We start from the raw sequence: 17,463 nt of genomic DNA on the forward strand, positions 1-17,463 counted from the left end.
AACAAAAGTAATAAAATCCATGGTAACAGAACGATGACACTTCTTCAAAAAGCCATTTTCAAAGAAGAACTAGTTTATTTATGACCACTTTTATAGAAGTTATTCTGTTTTTGAATTACGTTAAATTATGTGGCTGATTTGTGAATTTAGATGACCTTGGTTTTAAAATTATTCATTTTGTCTTTTAAAGTTAGAGGTTTGTTTCACTCAAAACACATTGAAACATTTATGGGCAAAGGGAGATAATCACATCAAATTGTACAATGAATTAGTAAAATAAAAAAAATTTTCATTAAATTAATCTGGAATCTTAACTGTTTGTGCTTTATAAAGGAATAAAGAAATGATAAATATATAGTTAGGGTCAGAGAAAGGTTTCCAGTCTTTAAATTCCAGGTATATATAGCAGCATTTGCAGTCAGTAGTTATGCCAGTACAGGTTACAGAGCAGGACATAAGCCATTTAATCCTTTATTAGGGGAGACTTATGAATGTGACAGACCTGACAAAGGATGGAGATTTGTTGGAGAGCAGGTGGGTATTATTAGGGGAGACTTATGAATGTGACAGACCTGACAAAGGATGGAGATTAGTTGGAGAGCAGGTGGGTATTATTAGGGGAGACTTATGAATGAGTCAGACCTGACAAAGGATGGAGATTTGTTGGAGAGCAGGTGGGTATTATTAGGGGAGACTTATGAATGAGTCAGACCTGACAAAGGATGGAGATTAGTTGGAGAGCAGGTGGGTATTATTAGGGGAGACTTATGAATGAGTCAAACTTGACAAGAGATGGAGATTTGTTGGAGAGCAGGTGGGTATTATTAGGGGAGACTTATGAATGAGTCAGACCTGACAAAGGATGGAGAGCAGGTGGGTATTATTAGGGGAGACTTATGAATGAGTCAAACTTGACAAGAGATGGAGATTTGTTGGAGAGCAGGTGGGTATTATTAGGGGAGACTTATGAATGAGTCAAACTTGACAAGAGATGGAGATTTGTTGGAGAGCAGGTGGGTATTATTATGGGACTTATATATGAATGTGACAAACTAGACAAGAGATGGAGACGTGTTGGATTGATTGATTGATTGTTGGGGTTTAACGTCCGAGCAGCAATATTTCAGCTATATTCAGACAAGAGACGTGTTGGAGAGCAGGTGGATATTGTTATAAATTATTTTATACTTATACTGAAAATATGTTTATTTAAGTGCTTTACGATCCATTAAGTGTCATAAAAGGTGAAAACAGGTCTATTGACTTTGTCCTTGTCTTTCCTGTCAATATTAAGGAGGATCAACTTTGTTTTTGTGCTATTCTGGAGAATTGATTATATTTTTTCTTCATTTTTAGCATTTTAAAACTCACCGATTTTTCATGTGGTATATGTCATCATTAGTACATTTTAGTTACCCACACAACAGTTTTTGAACTTGCTTAATGTTTATATAAATTTAAGATACTTATGCACGTACAAGTATATGAAGTTGATGCATGTTTGACATGTTTAAGCCTTATTTCCCTGGGTATAGTAGTCATCCCATTCTTGATTCAATATGCTGGCATCTGTTGTTTTTCATGCACCTAAGATAATTCCGATCAAAATGTAATTCTAATATGACATTCTACTGAGATATTGTGACCACAGCTTTTGTAAAAAAATTATGAATATATGACCAGTGTCATAGATGTATGGCAGTCTTATAACAGATGTCTGAAAAAAATATGAAGAAATAGTCCTGTTGGATCAAAATAAATGACAGAAAACTCCATTTTATCATTGTTTTACCACAGGCTGGCCATTTATTTCTAACTATAAATAACATAAATCGGGACATTATTTTTAACATAAAAATATATGCCCCTGTACATTAACTTATAGTTATTTTCTCAAAATTTAAAACATTATCAATTGGGAACTTCATTTATTGAAGAAAGAAATTCTTCTTCTTACTTCTCTTTTGTATGATAAACCTTGAAAATTAATGGTTGTCTCTATCATGTATCTGTTTATCATTGCAGGTTAGTCACCATCCTCCAATATCTGCCTGTTACTGTGATTCTAAAAACTTCATATTCTGGCAAGGTAAAGTATAAGATAGTATGTCATAGTTTCAACGTACCATATAGCATATCTGTGATTTCGACAGTTACAGTTACAATTATGAGATACCATCTTAAAAGTTGAGGGTTTGACCTTCTGTCCATCCCCAATTGGTTTCCAGATGATTTTTTAAAAACAGATCAATGAATTTTTTTGAAACTTTGCACACTTATTTGGTACCACATACATGTGTAATATAATTTCAGCAACATCCAAGATGTAGTTTTCAAATTAGACCATTTTGACCATTTTGCCATCCCCCATTTTTCACCATTATGTGACAGGGTATCACTCAGTGTTCTAGCAATGCCCTCTTTTTTTCAGAGACGAGGATAAAGACTAAGTTTTGGGGTAAATCTATGGAAATTCAACCTGTTGGTATTGTTAATCTAGTACTTCCCAAGTACGTATAATTGTCCTGCAGCTGTGTGTGTGCTTAATTTATTATTTATATACATAAAGAGAGCTTTATGGCAACATGCATGTGCAAGTTAGCAGGGTGCCTACTGATGAGAACAAAAATTCATTGTCCAGTAGCAATATTTGGAAGAGAGAATGTAAAATAACAATAAATGTCACTAGTAATTATTTTAAAACTTAATGATTTCTTGAATGTCTAAAATTCTGACTTAAAAAGCAAAAGAGACTTGAAAGTATGTACAATGTTTTCATTATGAGAATGTCACACAGCATCAGTGTTGTCCCTTTAATTTTTGTCCCAAACTCGATTCCAAAGACAAACAATTACTGGAATTATAGGTTACTGAAAAAAATGCATTTGCTGTTCAAAACGTATATTTCTATTTTAACAATGATTATATATTTCAATGATAATTTTGTCTTTTTTAAAATATGAATGGTCAACATTTTCTGCTGCATGAATTTTGGCTTCTACAGATATTTGTCATTTGCAGGGAAAAGGACAAAAAGAAATGCTGTGTTCACTTATAGGCAATGCTTATTACATATTTTTTTAGTCACATGTTGTTATGTAAACATTTTTAAGGTTTTTAGTCACATGTTGTTATGTTAACATTTTTAAGGTTTTTAGTCACATGTTGTTATGTTAACATTTTTAAGGTTTTTAGTCACATGTAATGATGTTCAACATACAGCTGTTTAAGGTTTTTTTTCACAAGCAGTTCATTTTTTTTTTCCTAGATGCAAACTAGGGAGAAAAATTTCAATATAAAATTGTTAAAATGTGCTAATCCATCTTTCTATACATACGATGAGTACATAATCGTTGTTTAGTGAGCTAAAATGAGATTTCCTCTTTCTAGATGGAATGAGCATTATAAATGGAACAAAGTCACCACCTGTGTTCATAACTTACTTGGAGGCCAAAGATGGGTGGACCATTATGGTGAGGTCCAAATCTCTTGTGGTGATGTTTCATGCAAACTTACATTTAAAAAGGTGAGTCTTTAATTACAGAGAAAAAAAAAACAATTAACTTATCCAGTTTTTGAAATTAGTAGTAGACAGATCGACTGATGGTCTGCACTAATTTACCGTAATTTTATAAGCATTCAACAGAAAATTTCATCCAAATTTGCTGTAAGTTACATGATGAAATATAGTTTCAAACACGGCTTATTTTTAAAATATTTTTTTTTTAATTTGTTCTGTCATTCCTTTAAATGTTATCATAGACATGATTTTTCGTTGTTTAAAACAGAATTCTGCTTTTTGAAATTTGGATTTTATTGTTATTTTATCATGTTTTATTTTGTTTTTGCCAATTTGTATTTGTTTGTTTTGTTTTTGATGTCTGTTATACTGAGTTGACTGTACTGATGTAATTCATTCTTTTGACTGACCAATAGTTTGCTTTATCAGTGCAATATTATGGTCTTATGAGATATTCAAATAGGCTTTGAGCTCACAGGACAAGAATCTATTTGGATAGCGAGGAAGGCAGTGCTCTAAATAATTTGTGACATGAATTGACCTATGAGAGATATATAGGCACTGGTAGCTCATGCTCTTGTTCCACGTGTAGTGGAACATTTATGCTTATGAGGTTGGATATTGCATGGCTGTTTTTCAGTTGAGTTCTATGGGAACATGTGACCTTTCATGCAATATCATACAAGATTTCTAGTTTGTCTTCCTCATATTTATTGGGAAAAAGAACAAAGGAAAAATTTCAATTCATGTACAATCTCATTTAGAGGTAATGAACAATTATCTTAATTTACACAGGGCTTAGTGGTAGTCAGTTGACTAGGACATTCAATTTCTGACCTATGCAATTTAATTTACCTAGGTCATTGACCTTCAATGGTGGGGATTGAGACTTTATTGTGGACCTTGGATTTCCTGAGGTGGACCATTTATTTGAAACTTGGAAAAGTCCAGTACATTCCTTTAGTCAAACTGGAACAGCAATAAACAGTATATAATTATTGTAAAGTTGTTCTGAATCATCATCTTATTGTGAATGTATTTTAAAGCAGTTCATTAAGATTGTCTACTGTTTATTTTCAGGCCAGTAGTTGGTCGTCCAAAAGACATGAGATCCACGGCAATGTGTGTAGTCCTGAGGGTAAAGTGATACACTATTTGTCTGGTAAATGGAATGAAGCCTTGTATTGCGGCAGTGGAGGACATCACTCTACCAGTAAAATTGTTTGGAGACCAGGTAATTTTTAGTCAATCTATATAATACTATTGCTGTGTGTTCCGATATGTGTAGTTGAGTACAGATTTTTGGTATATGTGTTATAGACTGTACTCTGTGCAGCCTCTCCTACTTGCATATAGAATATCATGTTGTTTTTTCATATGGCATTCTCATATGTCCCGTGATCCATGTAAAGTCCTGAGCAAGCTTTTACAATGTAGTACAGATATCTCAGCATGAGATAACCAAATTAAAAATTATAATGCTGTATGTAAATTAAGAAGTGGAACAGTTAAAAAATCCTTCTAAACTATAAACTCCTATAAAAAAGTTCATCCTAATAGTTTGAGAAAATCATGTGCAGATGAGTTGTGTATTTTTTTTTGCACGACAGATCGATATTTAAATGTTTACAATTTGGTATCTGTTTTATTTTAAAGATGCAATGTACTAATAATGTATGTATCTGCATTGGAGTCAGTATATTCCATTGTGGTTATTTTTACTTGTTTATGTAGTGTGGCTAAAACATGCTGCTTGATTTAAGTATATTTTGCTTTTCTGTACCAATCAAGGAATATTTATCTGTTTATAATACAGGAGCGATGCCAGATGATTATGAGCTTTACTATGGTTTTACTAGATTTGCTATTGAGCTGAATGAACTGGACAATGATGATAAAACACTGCCATCAACAGATACTCGCTTCAGACCAGATCAAAGGTAGTCCCCTTTTTTTTATTAAACACTGCTATCAACATGTACTCAATTCACCCTAGATCAAAAGTACCCCATCCCTTTTTTTAAACCCTGCTTTGATCATGTATATGATTCAGACTTAATTAAAGTTATTCCCCTTTTTTATAAAATGCCCTATAAACATGTACTCAGTCCATACCAGATCAGAGGTGCCACTTGTATTTTTTTTCACAAAACACTGCTTAAAACACTACATGTACATGGCTTATACGTGATCAATGATACTTCTCTCTTTTCATGTACATTGGATGTTCTTACACATAAAGAAATATGCCGTGTAGTATACAATTACACACACATTAACAATGGAAGAAAAAGCCTGATATAGCAATTATGTGAACAACTTTACTTAATGTAAATTTTGGCAGCCGCAAACATGGATAAGTAAAGACCCCATAAGAGTTTACAATGACACATATAATATCCAATTATAATATGTGAATACAGGAATACAGAAATAGTTTGATGCAATAAATAGAGAAGATACTGCAGGGTGGTGCTTAAAAACTCATTTGATGTTCTTCCCTAATCCTGTCTAGAAAGACTGTCGATGGTCTTGTGGTAACATGCTCCGTGTGGGAGGTCATCAGTTCAATCCTCAGCCATGCATTACCGAAGACTTTATTATAGGTAGTCACTGCTTTGCAGCCAATTTTGAAGACTGGTTAACCTTTTTTTAAAGTCAGAATAATATGTCTGTGTTGAGTTATAGGCCTACCTTACATCGATACTTTTGAAAATGAAAAATCTGACACAGTATGTCAGACTAGTTCAAAGCAGAGTGTAGAATTGTTCATTCATTCTTGTCCTAAAATGCCTGAAATTCTACAATCAATTGACCAACTTGTCTAGAAGACAATTATAGTTCTGACATTATGACTTTGTATTGTAGCTATGATTATGTTGTATCTGGCCTGACATTATTCTTTATGTAACATATTTTGACACTTTTCCTCAGGTTGCTAGAAGAAGGGAAGATTCAAGATGCTGAAAATGCTAAAACAAGACTAGAACATTTACAACGTGAGAGACGGAAGAAACGAGATGCTGAAGGCACAGAATACAATCCTATGTGGTTCAAGTATGGGCTTAGTTTTCCTGGCTCCATTTTGTTCATATTTGTAGAATTTGTTTTTAAACCTTACCAATTTATTCTAAAGAAATGCCTGACTTTTTGGCATCTTATGCTTTCTGAACTGTGATGCGGTGTATGAAAAATACCCATGCTCTATAGGAGAGGGAGTATAATATTTTACATGTGCCCAACATTCAGTCATTCTGTTATTCTGTAATTCATTTGTTTCTTAACAAAATTATCCACTTCTGTTAAACACAGGCTGTTGATATTTTTTTTATTATTGTTTATTAAAAACCTTCACATTGGTAAAATGAAACTGGAATGAGTTTTTGTACTTATATGCCGAACAAATCTCAAGTTTACTTATTCAGTGATAACATACAAAATTTTTTGCATATTTTTCTTGGTTACTAATAATCACAGGTTGCTGATTTATTGTACTAAGCTTCCTAAAGATGTGTTTTTGTACTCATGTCATCTACTTCCTTTTGCCAAAAAAAACATGAATTTTGCCTATACTATGATGGAAAGTAGGGATATCATATGACTAGTGAGCCATCACTCACAGATTTATTCTTTTATACTTTTCTGTCTTTCCATCCATCCATCTGTTCACCTATCTTGTAAGCACATCTCTTCCTAATGGATAGGAAATGTGGATTTACAAAAAAAGTTTCATGAACTTATAATACTCATGAAAAAAGCAGTAGAAATAATTGGAAAAAGTTTATAAACAGCAACTATAAGTAAGTGCTAGACATGTTCAGATGAATTAATTTCTTGTAGACATTATTTTTGAAGAGGTAGACCTAGGGTTTGGGACATAACTCTTACAAATCAGTGAAACGTTTGTGTAAAACATTTTACATTAATCTCATCTAAGCACCAAAGTAACTTGAAATAATTTCATTCTATATTAAATGGAAGCTCGATAGACTTTAAAGAAATTGAATATGATACAAACATATCACTGATTTCATGAGTTATGTCCCTTACCCTAGCTCTACCTCCTTAATATCATGATCAGTTTTCAAGATGATAAGACCTTTTTGTTTGCATAAATACATTTTTATAGTGATGATATATTTTTCAGACAAACAGGAAAAGAGACTTATGAATACCTAGGAAAGTACTGGGACTGTAAAAAGTCACCAGGTTTCAGCAAGATGTCGTTTGAACCTCTGTGGTGATGGAAACATAGAATCTTCTGAGAACATCTGTGGGCAATAATTATCTCCCCTGTTGTCGTTAGGACTAATCAAAACCCATTAAGCGTGTAGACATGTGATGTAAATGTTAGATTCATGGGAATTTATTATTCAAGAATTTTGAAGAAAAAAATGCATTGTCTTTTGAAGTTTTTATTAAACTGTTAGGTGTTTTTTTAATTGAACAATTTCAATTTCATGAATGAAAATTTTGAATATTGGAAACTTTCAGTCCTTTTATCTAGGTATTTACAGAGGTTAGTAGATGGTCCATTGATGTGTGGTGATAAAATTAGGTTTTAACCATTTGTAATCAATATCATTTTTAATGTAAGGATATAATAAATGAAATATTTTATTGTCAAGATGCAATTTACAGTTGAAGCATAGTCTACCAGTTATTGTATACTGATGTGTGAGAATAACTAATAGAAAGATAATTCTGGTAAACCATCTAAACAGAAATGTTTGCAGCAATTTAATTTTTGAATTATTTGATTTCATAGTGACGAAAAGAACACAAAAAATGAAAGGGTAAAGCATTATTACAATCTATTTTTACATGTAACTTGAGATGAATGAAGTGTTTTCCCAAGTACTGCTGTAGACTGCAAAAATAAAAAAAAAAAACTGTTTGACACCAAATCACTACAGCTACCAGTTACTGTATACTATATATAGTGAAGTTGAAATAGATTTGGTTTCAATTTCATTTTTGGTAAGAGTTGAAAAGGGTTCATTAATATTGATGTTCCTGTAACTTCAGAAATTATTGTTATGATTTTATTATTTGGAAGATTGGATACAGATTTGAATGGCTATAATTAAAACTTGCATCATTACTGAAGCAAGATTTTTTCTTAAAATCACAATAGATTTAAACACATTTTTTCCAAATGCGAGAAAATCACCATTTTTTGATACACACAATGATTGATGGAATTTCCAGAACTTGTCTCCTACAATATGTTACACATGTTTAGAATGTGTCTCCTACAATATATTACACATGTTTAGAATGTGTCTCCTACAATACATCACACATGTTTAGAATGTGTCTCCTATAATTCATTACACATATTTAGAATGTGTCTCCTACAATACATCACACATATTTAGAATGTGTCTCCTACAATATGTTACACATATTTAGAACGTGTCTCCTACAATTCATTACACAAGTTTAGATTGTGTAGAAAGTTGATATGGTTTAATACATACAATCTTATTGGTGCTTTTGATGTTAGCAGTACAATGTAGGTATAGTAATATCACCCATTTTCTACCATTCAATTCATTGGAATAAGTTGCCTTAAAATAATGTTTGATTTCTTATGCAGAGTTAATGAATTGATTTCTGATACAGAGTTAATGAATTAATTTCTTATACAGAGTTAATGAATTGATTTCTTATATAGAGTTAATGAATTGATTTTTTATACAGAGTTAATGAATTGATTTCTTATGCAGAGTTAATGAATTGATTTCTGATACAGAGTTAATGAATCTCTCCTTATAGATATGTGTTGACCTGTTTTTGAATTTAAGTGCTATTTCCTGTAAGAATCAGTGGTTCTTTTCACAAAAAATCGTAAGTGTAAAATTAGTCGTAAGTTATGATGTCATAGTAAATAAAAGTATTGTAACATCATAACTTACAACTAATTTTAATCTTACGATTTTTTGTGACAAGGGCCACAGGCAGTGGGTGAATCATGGTGGAAAACACAAAAGTCTTTCCATGAAATCTTATTCAAAATATTACATGAAATGTAGAAATGGCATTCATTTCTATTTTAAGTGTTAGTAATTCGAGTTATATGAATTATATGAAATACATTTCAATTCATCATCATAGGGAGATGACTCATGTTTCTCTTATTATTCTTTTGTAACTTTAACTCGCTTTTCTTCATCATTTGACACTTTTAGGACAAACAAACAGACAGATTGTCTTCGATAGACCATAAACTAAGTGCCCAAATTGTCAAATTCATGTGTTTTTTCTGAACATGATTATTTTTCAATTTTGCCTGATTCTTACAGATTCTAGTATTGATTTTGTAGCATTTTGAGCAGTTGTCTTGTCTGTGTTGTAGTTGAGCAAGTGAACAAGTTGTAATTTTAAAAGTAAAACCAGGTTCGAGGGGAAATTCCTTTTAAATGGTTTAGTTTTCCTCCTGTCTTTTATTTCAAGTAAATTAATTGTTCAAAACTTTAGTTGAGGAAGTAGCGGAAGAAAATATTTTAAAGCTTGTCCTGAGCCTTGAAACTTGTTATTATTGTGTATGTATTTATTTAGATCTCTATGGTTGATGTTATTCTACAAAACTTAATGTTCACAGAATACTGAATCATATGAATGAAGCTGAAAGGTAGATTTTATTAAGATAATACCAGTACATTTACTGTTACGAGTATCTATTTTGAGGTCAATGAGTTTCTCTGAAACAAAAGCTGTAAATTCTAAAAAGGACAAAGAAAGAAACAACATGTAATGTGAATATCTTTGACTATTTTGTTTCTCCTTTTGATACTAATTAAGGGAAATTGACTGTATGCCATGTTTGCTGTCACATATCTAAGATTATTATTATTTAATTATTAGTTAATTATACCACCTTCTACTAAATGGTTTCATATAGACGGGTGTAATATAGCTGAAATATTGCTGCTCGAACGTTAAACCCCAACAATCAATCAATCAATCAATCAATCATTCATTTAAGTGATTTTGGTTGCCCTTCCACTATTCCTGTAGGACTGGAATGGGGTATACCTAGCATGATTACATGTGCAACTTAATGTTAGTGTAATTTTTCTGGCTTTTAAGGCAATAATTATTGGAAATAGACTGTTATATTTTCCATTGTTAGTCTATAAATGAATACAGTTCTTAATCAGGATGATTTTTTTGCTGCTTTTTAGCGGAATTCTGCTATTTCAAATTCGGATTTTAGCATTCATAACAATTCTGTTTTTACTGTTTATTTACTTCTGATTTTGCCAATTTACGCTTTGTTTTTAGACCTCATAAAATCATCCCTGCATAATATTGTGTAAGACTATCTAGTACTGGCATCACACACTGTATAAGACAATACATATACAAATGTATTGTTATATAGAATTCCACTTTATGCAATAGAAAGGTGTACACAATGTAATGTATTGTCTTTCATCGTTGTTATTATTTGTGATATTTTGTTGTTTTTATGAGCCCCATCATGTTTTGAAACAATAAGCTGTGATGATTTAAAATTTACAAAACTATAAGTTTGATGATGTGTAGAACTAATATTCACCTGAAAACACATATCTTGTTAAATAACAAGCAAACTTACACAAGTAATGTGCTGTTAATGTTGATCAGATCAATTTATTTTACTTCCGGTGCACATGGCATGTTATAAATAGTATATTATGCAATACTTATAGATCTATATGTATGTATGTATGTTAGTGTTGTGTCTTTTATTTTCATCTTTGATGTTTAATATTATGTCTCTTCTCTTTGCATTTATTGTTCTCATCAAAGTTTTATTCAACAATTAATTTAGATTGGACAAAATATAATGTCTTCACTGACAGTGTGTTTGTATGCAGTATTTATGTGTGTGCATATACATTCTGATACATTGTATAGTACATGTTTTAGGTGTATCCATACATCTATGATTTACGTATGTGTCAATATATAAATGGACATTGTAATTATATGTATACACACAACAGGGTTTGTAAGTTTCCTAGTTTTATTTTCCTTATTGGAATTCCTGATGTAGAATGTATTGAAATCCAAAGTCCAACCTGCATTTTATGAACAAATTCCAGTTTGTTTTATTTTTTAACACTTTTATCATAACGAAATAGATGTTTTTTTTGTATCAGTATTGATACACAGGAAGATGTTATGTTGTTGATATTGAACTCAGTGTTCTGTAAATGACAAATTTCCATATATTTGAATGATAGATTACAGGACCTATTCGTGTGAAACCACTGAGTCATGTGACAAGACCTACTAACCCTATTACCCTAGTTATGTGTATACATACACTTACACTGTACTTATGTGTATTCACATACTGCACTTTTTTATATGTGTACATTATATCTATGTGTGTACCTCTTCTAAAATACACCAAGTTATAAGTGTACTAGAAGTGATAGTGTGTTATTAATCCCTGTGTGTACTACATTACAAAGCTTACATATCTTTAATTTTATTGTTTTCAAATTTTCTCTATCTATATATATATATAGCTGTTTTAAGCAGTACAGTGTATATTTTGGGATTCTTGGGGTCCAGTTATGATATGAGAAGTTAAGTTCTGTACCTTAGTAGTAGTAGTTTGTTTATATCTTAGATAACACAATATTTTATAATACAGCATTTTGAATTATTATTAATAATTTTTATTTAAGGATTGGTGAATATATTTTAAGTACCTAATAGAATGAAATAAAGTTCAGGTTCAGGAGTTTTTTCTTCTGATTCTATTTGTGAATTAGTAATTCATGGGTAACTGGGACACCCTATAAACTTCTTGTGTACTGTCAGAGTTTTGATAGTTTTCTGTTCCAGTAAAATACAACCTTCTGAATTAAGTCAACATGCAAATTGATTACAATGTACCTTTAATTTCGATATATTTCTAATATTGTTATTATGGAACATTGCATTATTACCTGTTGTTCAGCTGACCCTCAAGTTCATATATTGTCAGATACTTTATTTGTTATGTATTGACCAGAGTTAACATTTTAATGTGTTTATTCTTCCTGGTATTCATAGTAAACATCTCCAAGTGCTATAATATTTACGAGTTTTTATGATTATTTAAATATATATTTATGAGAATTTAAACTGTATAGATCTACTTATGAGTGAATTAAAACTATTTACATCTAAATGTTTATGAATTTAAGCAATATACATCTACATGTATTAAAAAAACTACATACATGTATGGTGCTTTTAGCAACTATACATCATTGAAGCAGTCCATGAAGTTTAGAGTAAATTTTCCCTTGAGAATTGGTTCTATGTGTAGTATGGTGAACATACAGCAACAGTTTGATGAGGCATTGTCTTTCTCATGGTAATATCTTAATGATAACTGTTGCTGATAATTTGTTCATTATCAGTGTGAATGCTTACCCATTTTTAGCATATAACTTCTATGCCTGAATACCTCTTCTTTCAGTGCATATTAAGCTTTGAAATTTCAGCTTGTATTAGTTGTAAGATATTAAGGTTTTTGCTTAAGTAAGCTTAAAAAATGTCAAAATGTTTGATGTATAAGTATCTTCTCAAGAAACTGTAATGCTTTGTTTGTGCATCCCACCATGCAGATCTGTTTACCTCTACAATTTCATAGTTTGATATGACTTTTGACTGCAAACTGCACTCTACAATTTGTGAATCTCTCTATAATACCCATTATAAACTGACATAGAGTTCAAGGTTTTACAATTCATTTTCATAAAATACCCTTAAAGGAGCCTAAATAGGTCTGCATTATGTATTGCATGTGCCAATTATTGGTCTGTAACATAACATCTTTTGTCTCTGTGTAGGTTTTGTCCTGCTACACAAAGGCTTAAATATATGTTATGTGTTGATAGCTTGCCTTTACACATCTATGTTTGACACTGGCACTCAACTATGTATTCAGTCATTGCATGTATTTTTAATTTTTTTTTCCTGAAAATTTGAGAATATTTTATAATAATTACTATCATAGCCCATCTAAATCACCATGTCAAAACACTGATATTAGAATATATACATATTTTATGTATTACTTACGTAGTTTTCCAAGTTTGGTGGTGCTTGGGTTATATTATAAAAGCTTAGATATAGAACTGGTATGGTTAGTGTGTAAAACACATGTGACTCATTTTAATTGGCAGTGTTTTCCTCATTTTGTTATAATCTTCAACTTTGTACTGTTATCAATAAAATAGTTTTACCCAGTTTATCAATTGTATTATCTAATTAGCCATCAGCTACAGTACACATCCAGATGACACACATGAGCATTATGTGTAGTGTTATGTATGATTTACACGTAAACCAAGTGTAATATACTAAAGTAATCATGTTTCTGTTTACATTAGGTGAAATAAAGATACATCTTCTTTTACATTATAATTTGTAAACAAGTCATGTGATGTTAATACATGTAATTGTCATGTGTGAGCAAACCAGTATATATATAAGTGACTGGCATGTGTTAAAAAAGTCAATATTTAGAAATGATGAATTAAAAAAAATTGTGTAAGTACTGTAAGTTTTGGGTACAAATTCGTAGGTTAGTCAAAATTCATGGATATCGTAAATGTTTATATTCTCAACATTTTCAGGCAACTATCAAGCGATTGTTCTTCTACAATTTATTAATTATCATACTATGTATTTTTGGTTGGCAATTGGTTTTGTGGAATACTATTTATAGACAAATATTCTGATCCCATGCTTCAATTGTACCTTCATGGTTGGAGATGATACTAAAAATGACATGGTAATGAAATGAACATTTTTTACAATATTCATAGATATAAAGTTAGTGTATAAAAAACTGAAAGCAAACCACGACACAAAACAAAACTGTACAGTTCAGTTTAAACATATCTATTCAAATATAAAAGTAAATACAGTATACAAATTTACATACAAACTCATGGTAGGATTAAGCAGCTTATACAAAGTTCTGTGTCCTTAACAGAATTTAAATATGCTGTAGGATATTAGTCCAATTAGGGACAATGTCTTGTTATTATTCCACTTAAATAAAGACGACTGACATGAACACTTATTTTGGAATTACGGTCTATTGTTTGTTGACAAGTATACGTGACAGATCGTGCATCTTCATGTTTATATTGTTTTATATTATGGTTTAACATAAATCTTATCTAAACTGCCACTAGCTCTTTATTTGAGTGTTCTCTTCCAATGAAGATGGTTGACATGTACATTAAGGTCAACTTATGCCACTGCACATGTATTGTTATATGTAGCTTTGTATTCTGATTCGTCATATTTATAATCCTTGACTGCCAAGAGAGTATATATAAACAATGCACCGATCACTAACAACAACTATATTTTGTTTAGTATGACAGTCGAAGTGTAAAGCAGTGGGAAATTTTAGTCCGTCAGCCTTACTCAGCAGCTGGCGGACGTTCTTACCGTCAGGGGAGATGACTAATAAATTATGAGACGCATAACAAGTCACATAGACATTGTTATGACTGTCAACTGTTACACCAAAGGAATAACTCGGTAAGGTCTCGTTTTGATATTTAAAGGTGACATTAAACTAAGAGTCAAGGACAGTGACTGAATGTATAGCATAAGGACATGTATAACAAATCCTATCACTACCAGCCACTACATTAGAATCATTAGAAACAGTCTCATCATTGATTATAGTGTCTGTTGTCTGTGTTATATAGAGTCTCGTTATGCCAATGTAAGGCACGGAGAATATAATGTGATAAGTCTTATGTCTGCATAAGATACCCCTGCCTTTGTCTGTAGACAAAATTTTCGTTAATCTCTCACTGCTCACATCTACAATATAGATGGTCCTGTTCTCTTGGTGTGACACAGCAACCTGCTTATTATCTATTGCTATCATACTGTTTGTCTTTAAACCTGCTGGTAAATTTCACTGTTCCGTCTGGATTGATAAGTTTTAAAAGACAATTGACGTGATCAGTAACCACTATCAGTCCACTAGGTAATGTATAACAAACATAATGATAACCATCATCTAAATCAACCTTAAACTGGAACTGTTCTGACATTTTGTGTGTCATGATCTGGGCTTGCTTGGGATTACTGGTTATTAACTAGTTAGTATTAAAAGACTACTAGGAGTATATGTAACATTTATATTTCCTAATAACTTTATTCCACTAAATAATGTTTCAGTGCTTTTGTCCTGTTTCAATGTTATATTAGTATTGTCAAGATCTCCTCTGTCAAAAAAGTCTGATAAACTTGTCTTTGAATATCTCCAACTTCGTCTTGTTCTCTTTTAACAAAAATCAGACTGAGATTTCAGATTAGACATATTAATGTGCACCCTTTAAAATTTGAAACAAATGATTTCTTGTTCAAATGAAATATTGATTTTGCAAAGGTTTAGTTACAGATTATAACATTGATTTTCCATATCAGCCATGTATCTACGAGACTTCCATATCAAGCCCCAAAAATCTGCTCGAGGGCTGATATGGGTCGAAGGTTGGTATCAGGGATGAAATGGAACAATTCAATGCCATAATCTTTTGATCACGTATTTGAATCATTACAAAATAACTCAAGATGAATATTTCAAATCATATTTTACACTAACATGAGTTTTATATACTGTATATTTTCTAAATGTTCAAAATTTAAAATAAAATATTTACTTTATTTAACAATTGTTTTCAATTGCTGGTTTGATTATGGGATATAATCGACTTTGGATCGGTTTACGCAAAAGGATTTATGTTGCAGCGTAAACCCATATCCCATACACTAACCAACAATTGAAAACCATTCTTATATTCCAACTCAAAAACACCAGAAAACAAAAATAAAATCCCAATATATTGTGTTTATAACATGGAATTAGTACTTTTTTTTAAAGCGGATCAATTCAATCAAAATCTTGTTAAGGCAATTTATTCAGTACTTTAATACTGAGTTTATCCACAAAGGCAGATTTAAAGAATTTTATATGCTAAAAAGACAATTTTATCTAAGTAGTATACATTGATTTTACTTTAATAACTGGCTGTCAAAATAGGCTGGTTACTATTACAGCAAAAAAAAATCTAAAAACTTTGCTTTCTTATGAAAATTAAGGAATGATTTCTTTACTTAGCTAAACTTCTGACAAAAAACGATTGACGTCTTTTTGTTTGTCTGTCAGTCTGTCAACAGGTTTCATAATCTAGTATCCGTTAACCTATGTCGCTACTCCCATTGCTTTGTATTGTGTTTCTATCTATCACAGATAGTATGTGTGTACGGAGTTCTCTTCCATAGCAACAACAATTAATTGATTAGTATGGCAGTCATAGTGTACACCAGTAGGATTCCGCAGTCCATCATTCTCACCCAGAAGTTGGCGAACTTTCTTACCGTCAGGGGAGATACCAAATAAAGTATTGGACCAATGCCCAGTCACATAAACATCGTTGTAAATGTCAGTAGTCACACCCCAGGGGTTAATCAGTTAGAAACTGTCTTTATGCTCGAAGATGACATTGTTATAAGAGTCTAGAACAGTGACTGTTTCAGAGGTATCAGGACATGTGTAGCAGATCCTATCATTGGATGCCACTACATGTGAAACATTCGAAACAGTCTCGTCATTGATGACATTGTATATTGTCTCCGTATTTATATTCAGTCTCTGTATCCCAGTCTTAAGTACACAGAATATAATTTGACCATCTGTGTAAGAGATCCATGTAACTTCATTTTCTGTGCACAGTGTTTTATTTACATTTTCATTTCTCACATCTACAATGGATATGGTTTCATTCCAGTGATCTGATACAGCAATTTGGTTCTCATCAATTGCTGTAGCATCATATGGTTGTTCCTCAACACTTATTGTTGATTCCATGGTTTCATCTGGATTAATCATTTTTAATTGAGAATTATTG

At 31.6% G+C, this 17,463-nt stretch overlaps 1 protein-coding gene across 6 annotated transcripts in view; it reads left to right on the top strand.

The window, feature by feature from the left end:
- The window catches only part of LOC148599352 (oxysterol-binding protein-related protein 6-like), a 34,875-nt gene extending 26,463 nt beyond the window's left edge, over positions 1 to 8,412 (top strand). For all 6 annotated transcript variants that reach the window (XM_088557630.1, XM_088557634.1, XM_088557631.1 and 3 more), the window contains 8 exons: positions 397 to 534; positions 2,026 to 2,089; positions 2,432 to 2,510; positions 3,391 to 3,526; positions 4,601 to 4,754; positions 5,337 to 5,460; positions 6,455 to 6,577; positions 7,668 to 8,412. In XM_088557630.1, coding sequence (XP_088413756.1) covers positions 397 to 534; positions 2,026 to 2,089; positions 2,432 to 2,510; positions 3,391 to 3,526; positions 4,601 to 4,754; positions 5,337 to 5,460; positions 6,455 to 6,577; positions 7,668 to 7,764 — 915 coding nt within the window. In that variant the 3' untranslated portion in view covers positions 7,765 to 8,412. The remainder of the gene's footprint in view (positions 1 to 396; positions 535 to 2,025; positions 2,090 to 2,431; positions 2,511 to 3,390; positions 3,527 to 4,600; positions 4,755 to 5,336; positions 5,461 to 6,454; positions 6,578 to 7,667) is intronic.
- The last annotated feature ends 9,051 nt before the right edge of the window (positions 8,413 to 17,463 follow it).

The sequence above is a fragment of the Perna viridis genome, chromosome 13 (assembly GCF_037379345.1).
Source record: "Perna viridis isolate PV_CMFRI_1.1 ecotype Kerala chromosome 13, ASM3737934v1, whole genome shotgun sequence".
NCBI classification, from domain to species: Eukaryota; Metazoa; Mollusca; class Bivalvia; order Mytilida; family Mytilidae; genus Perna; species Perna viridis.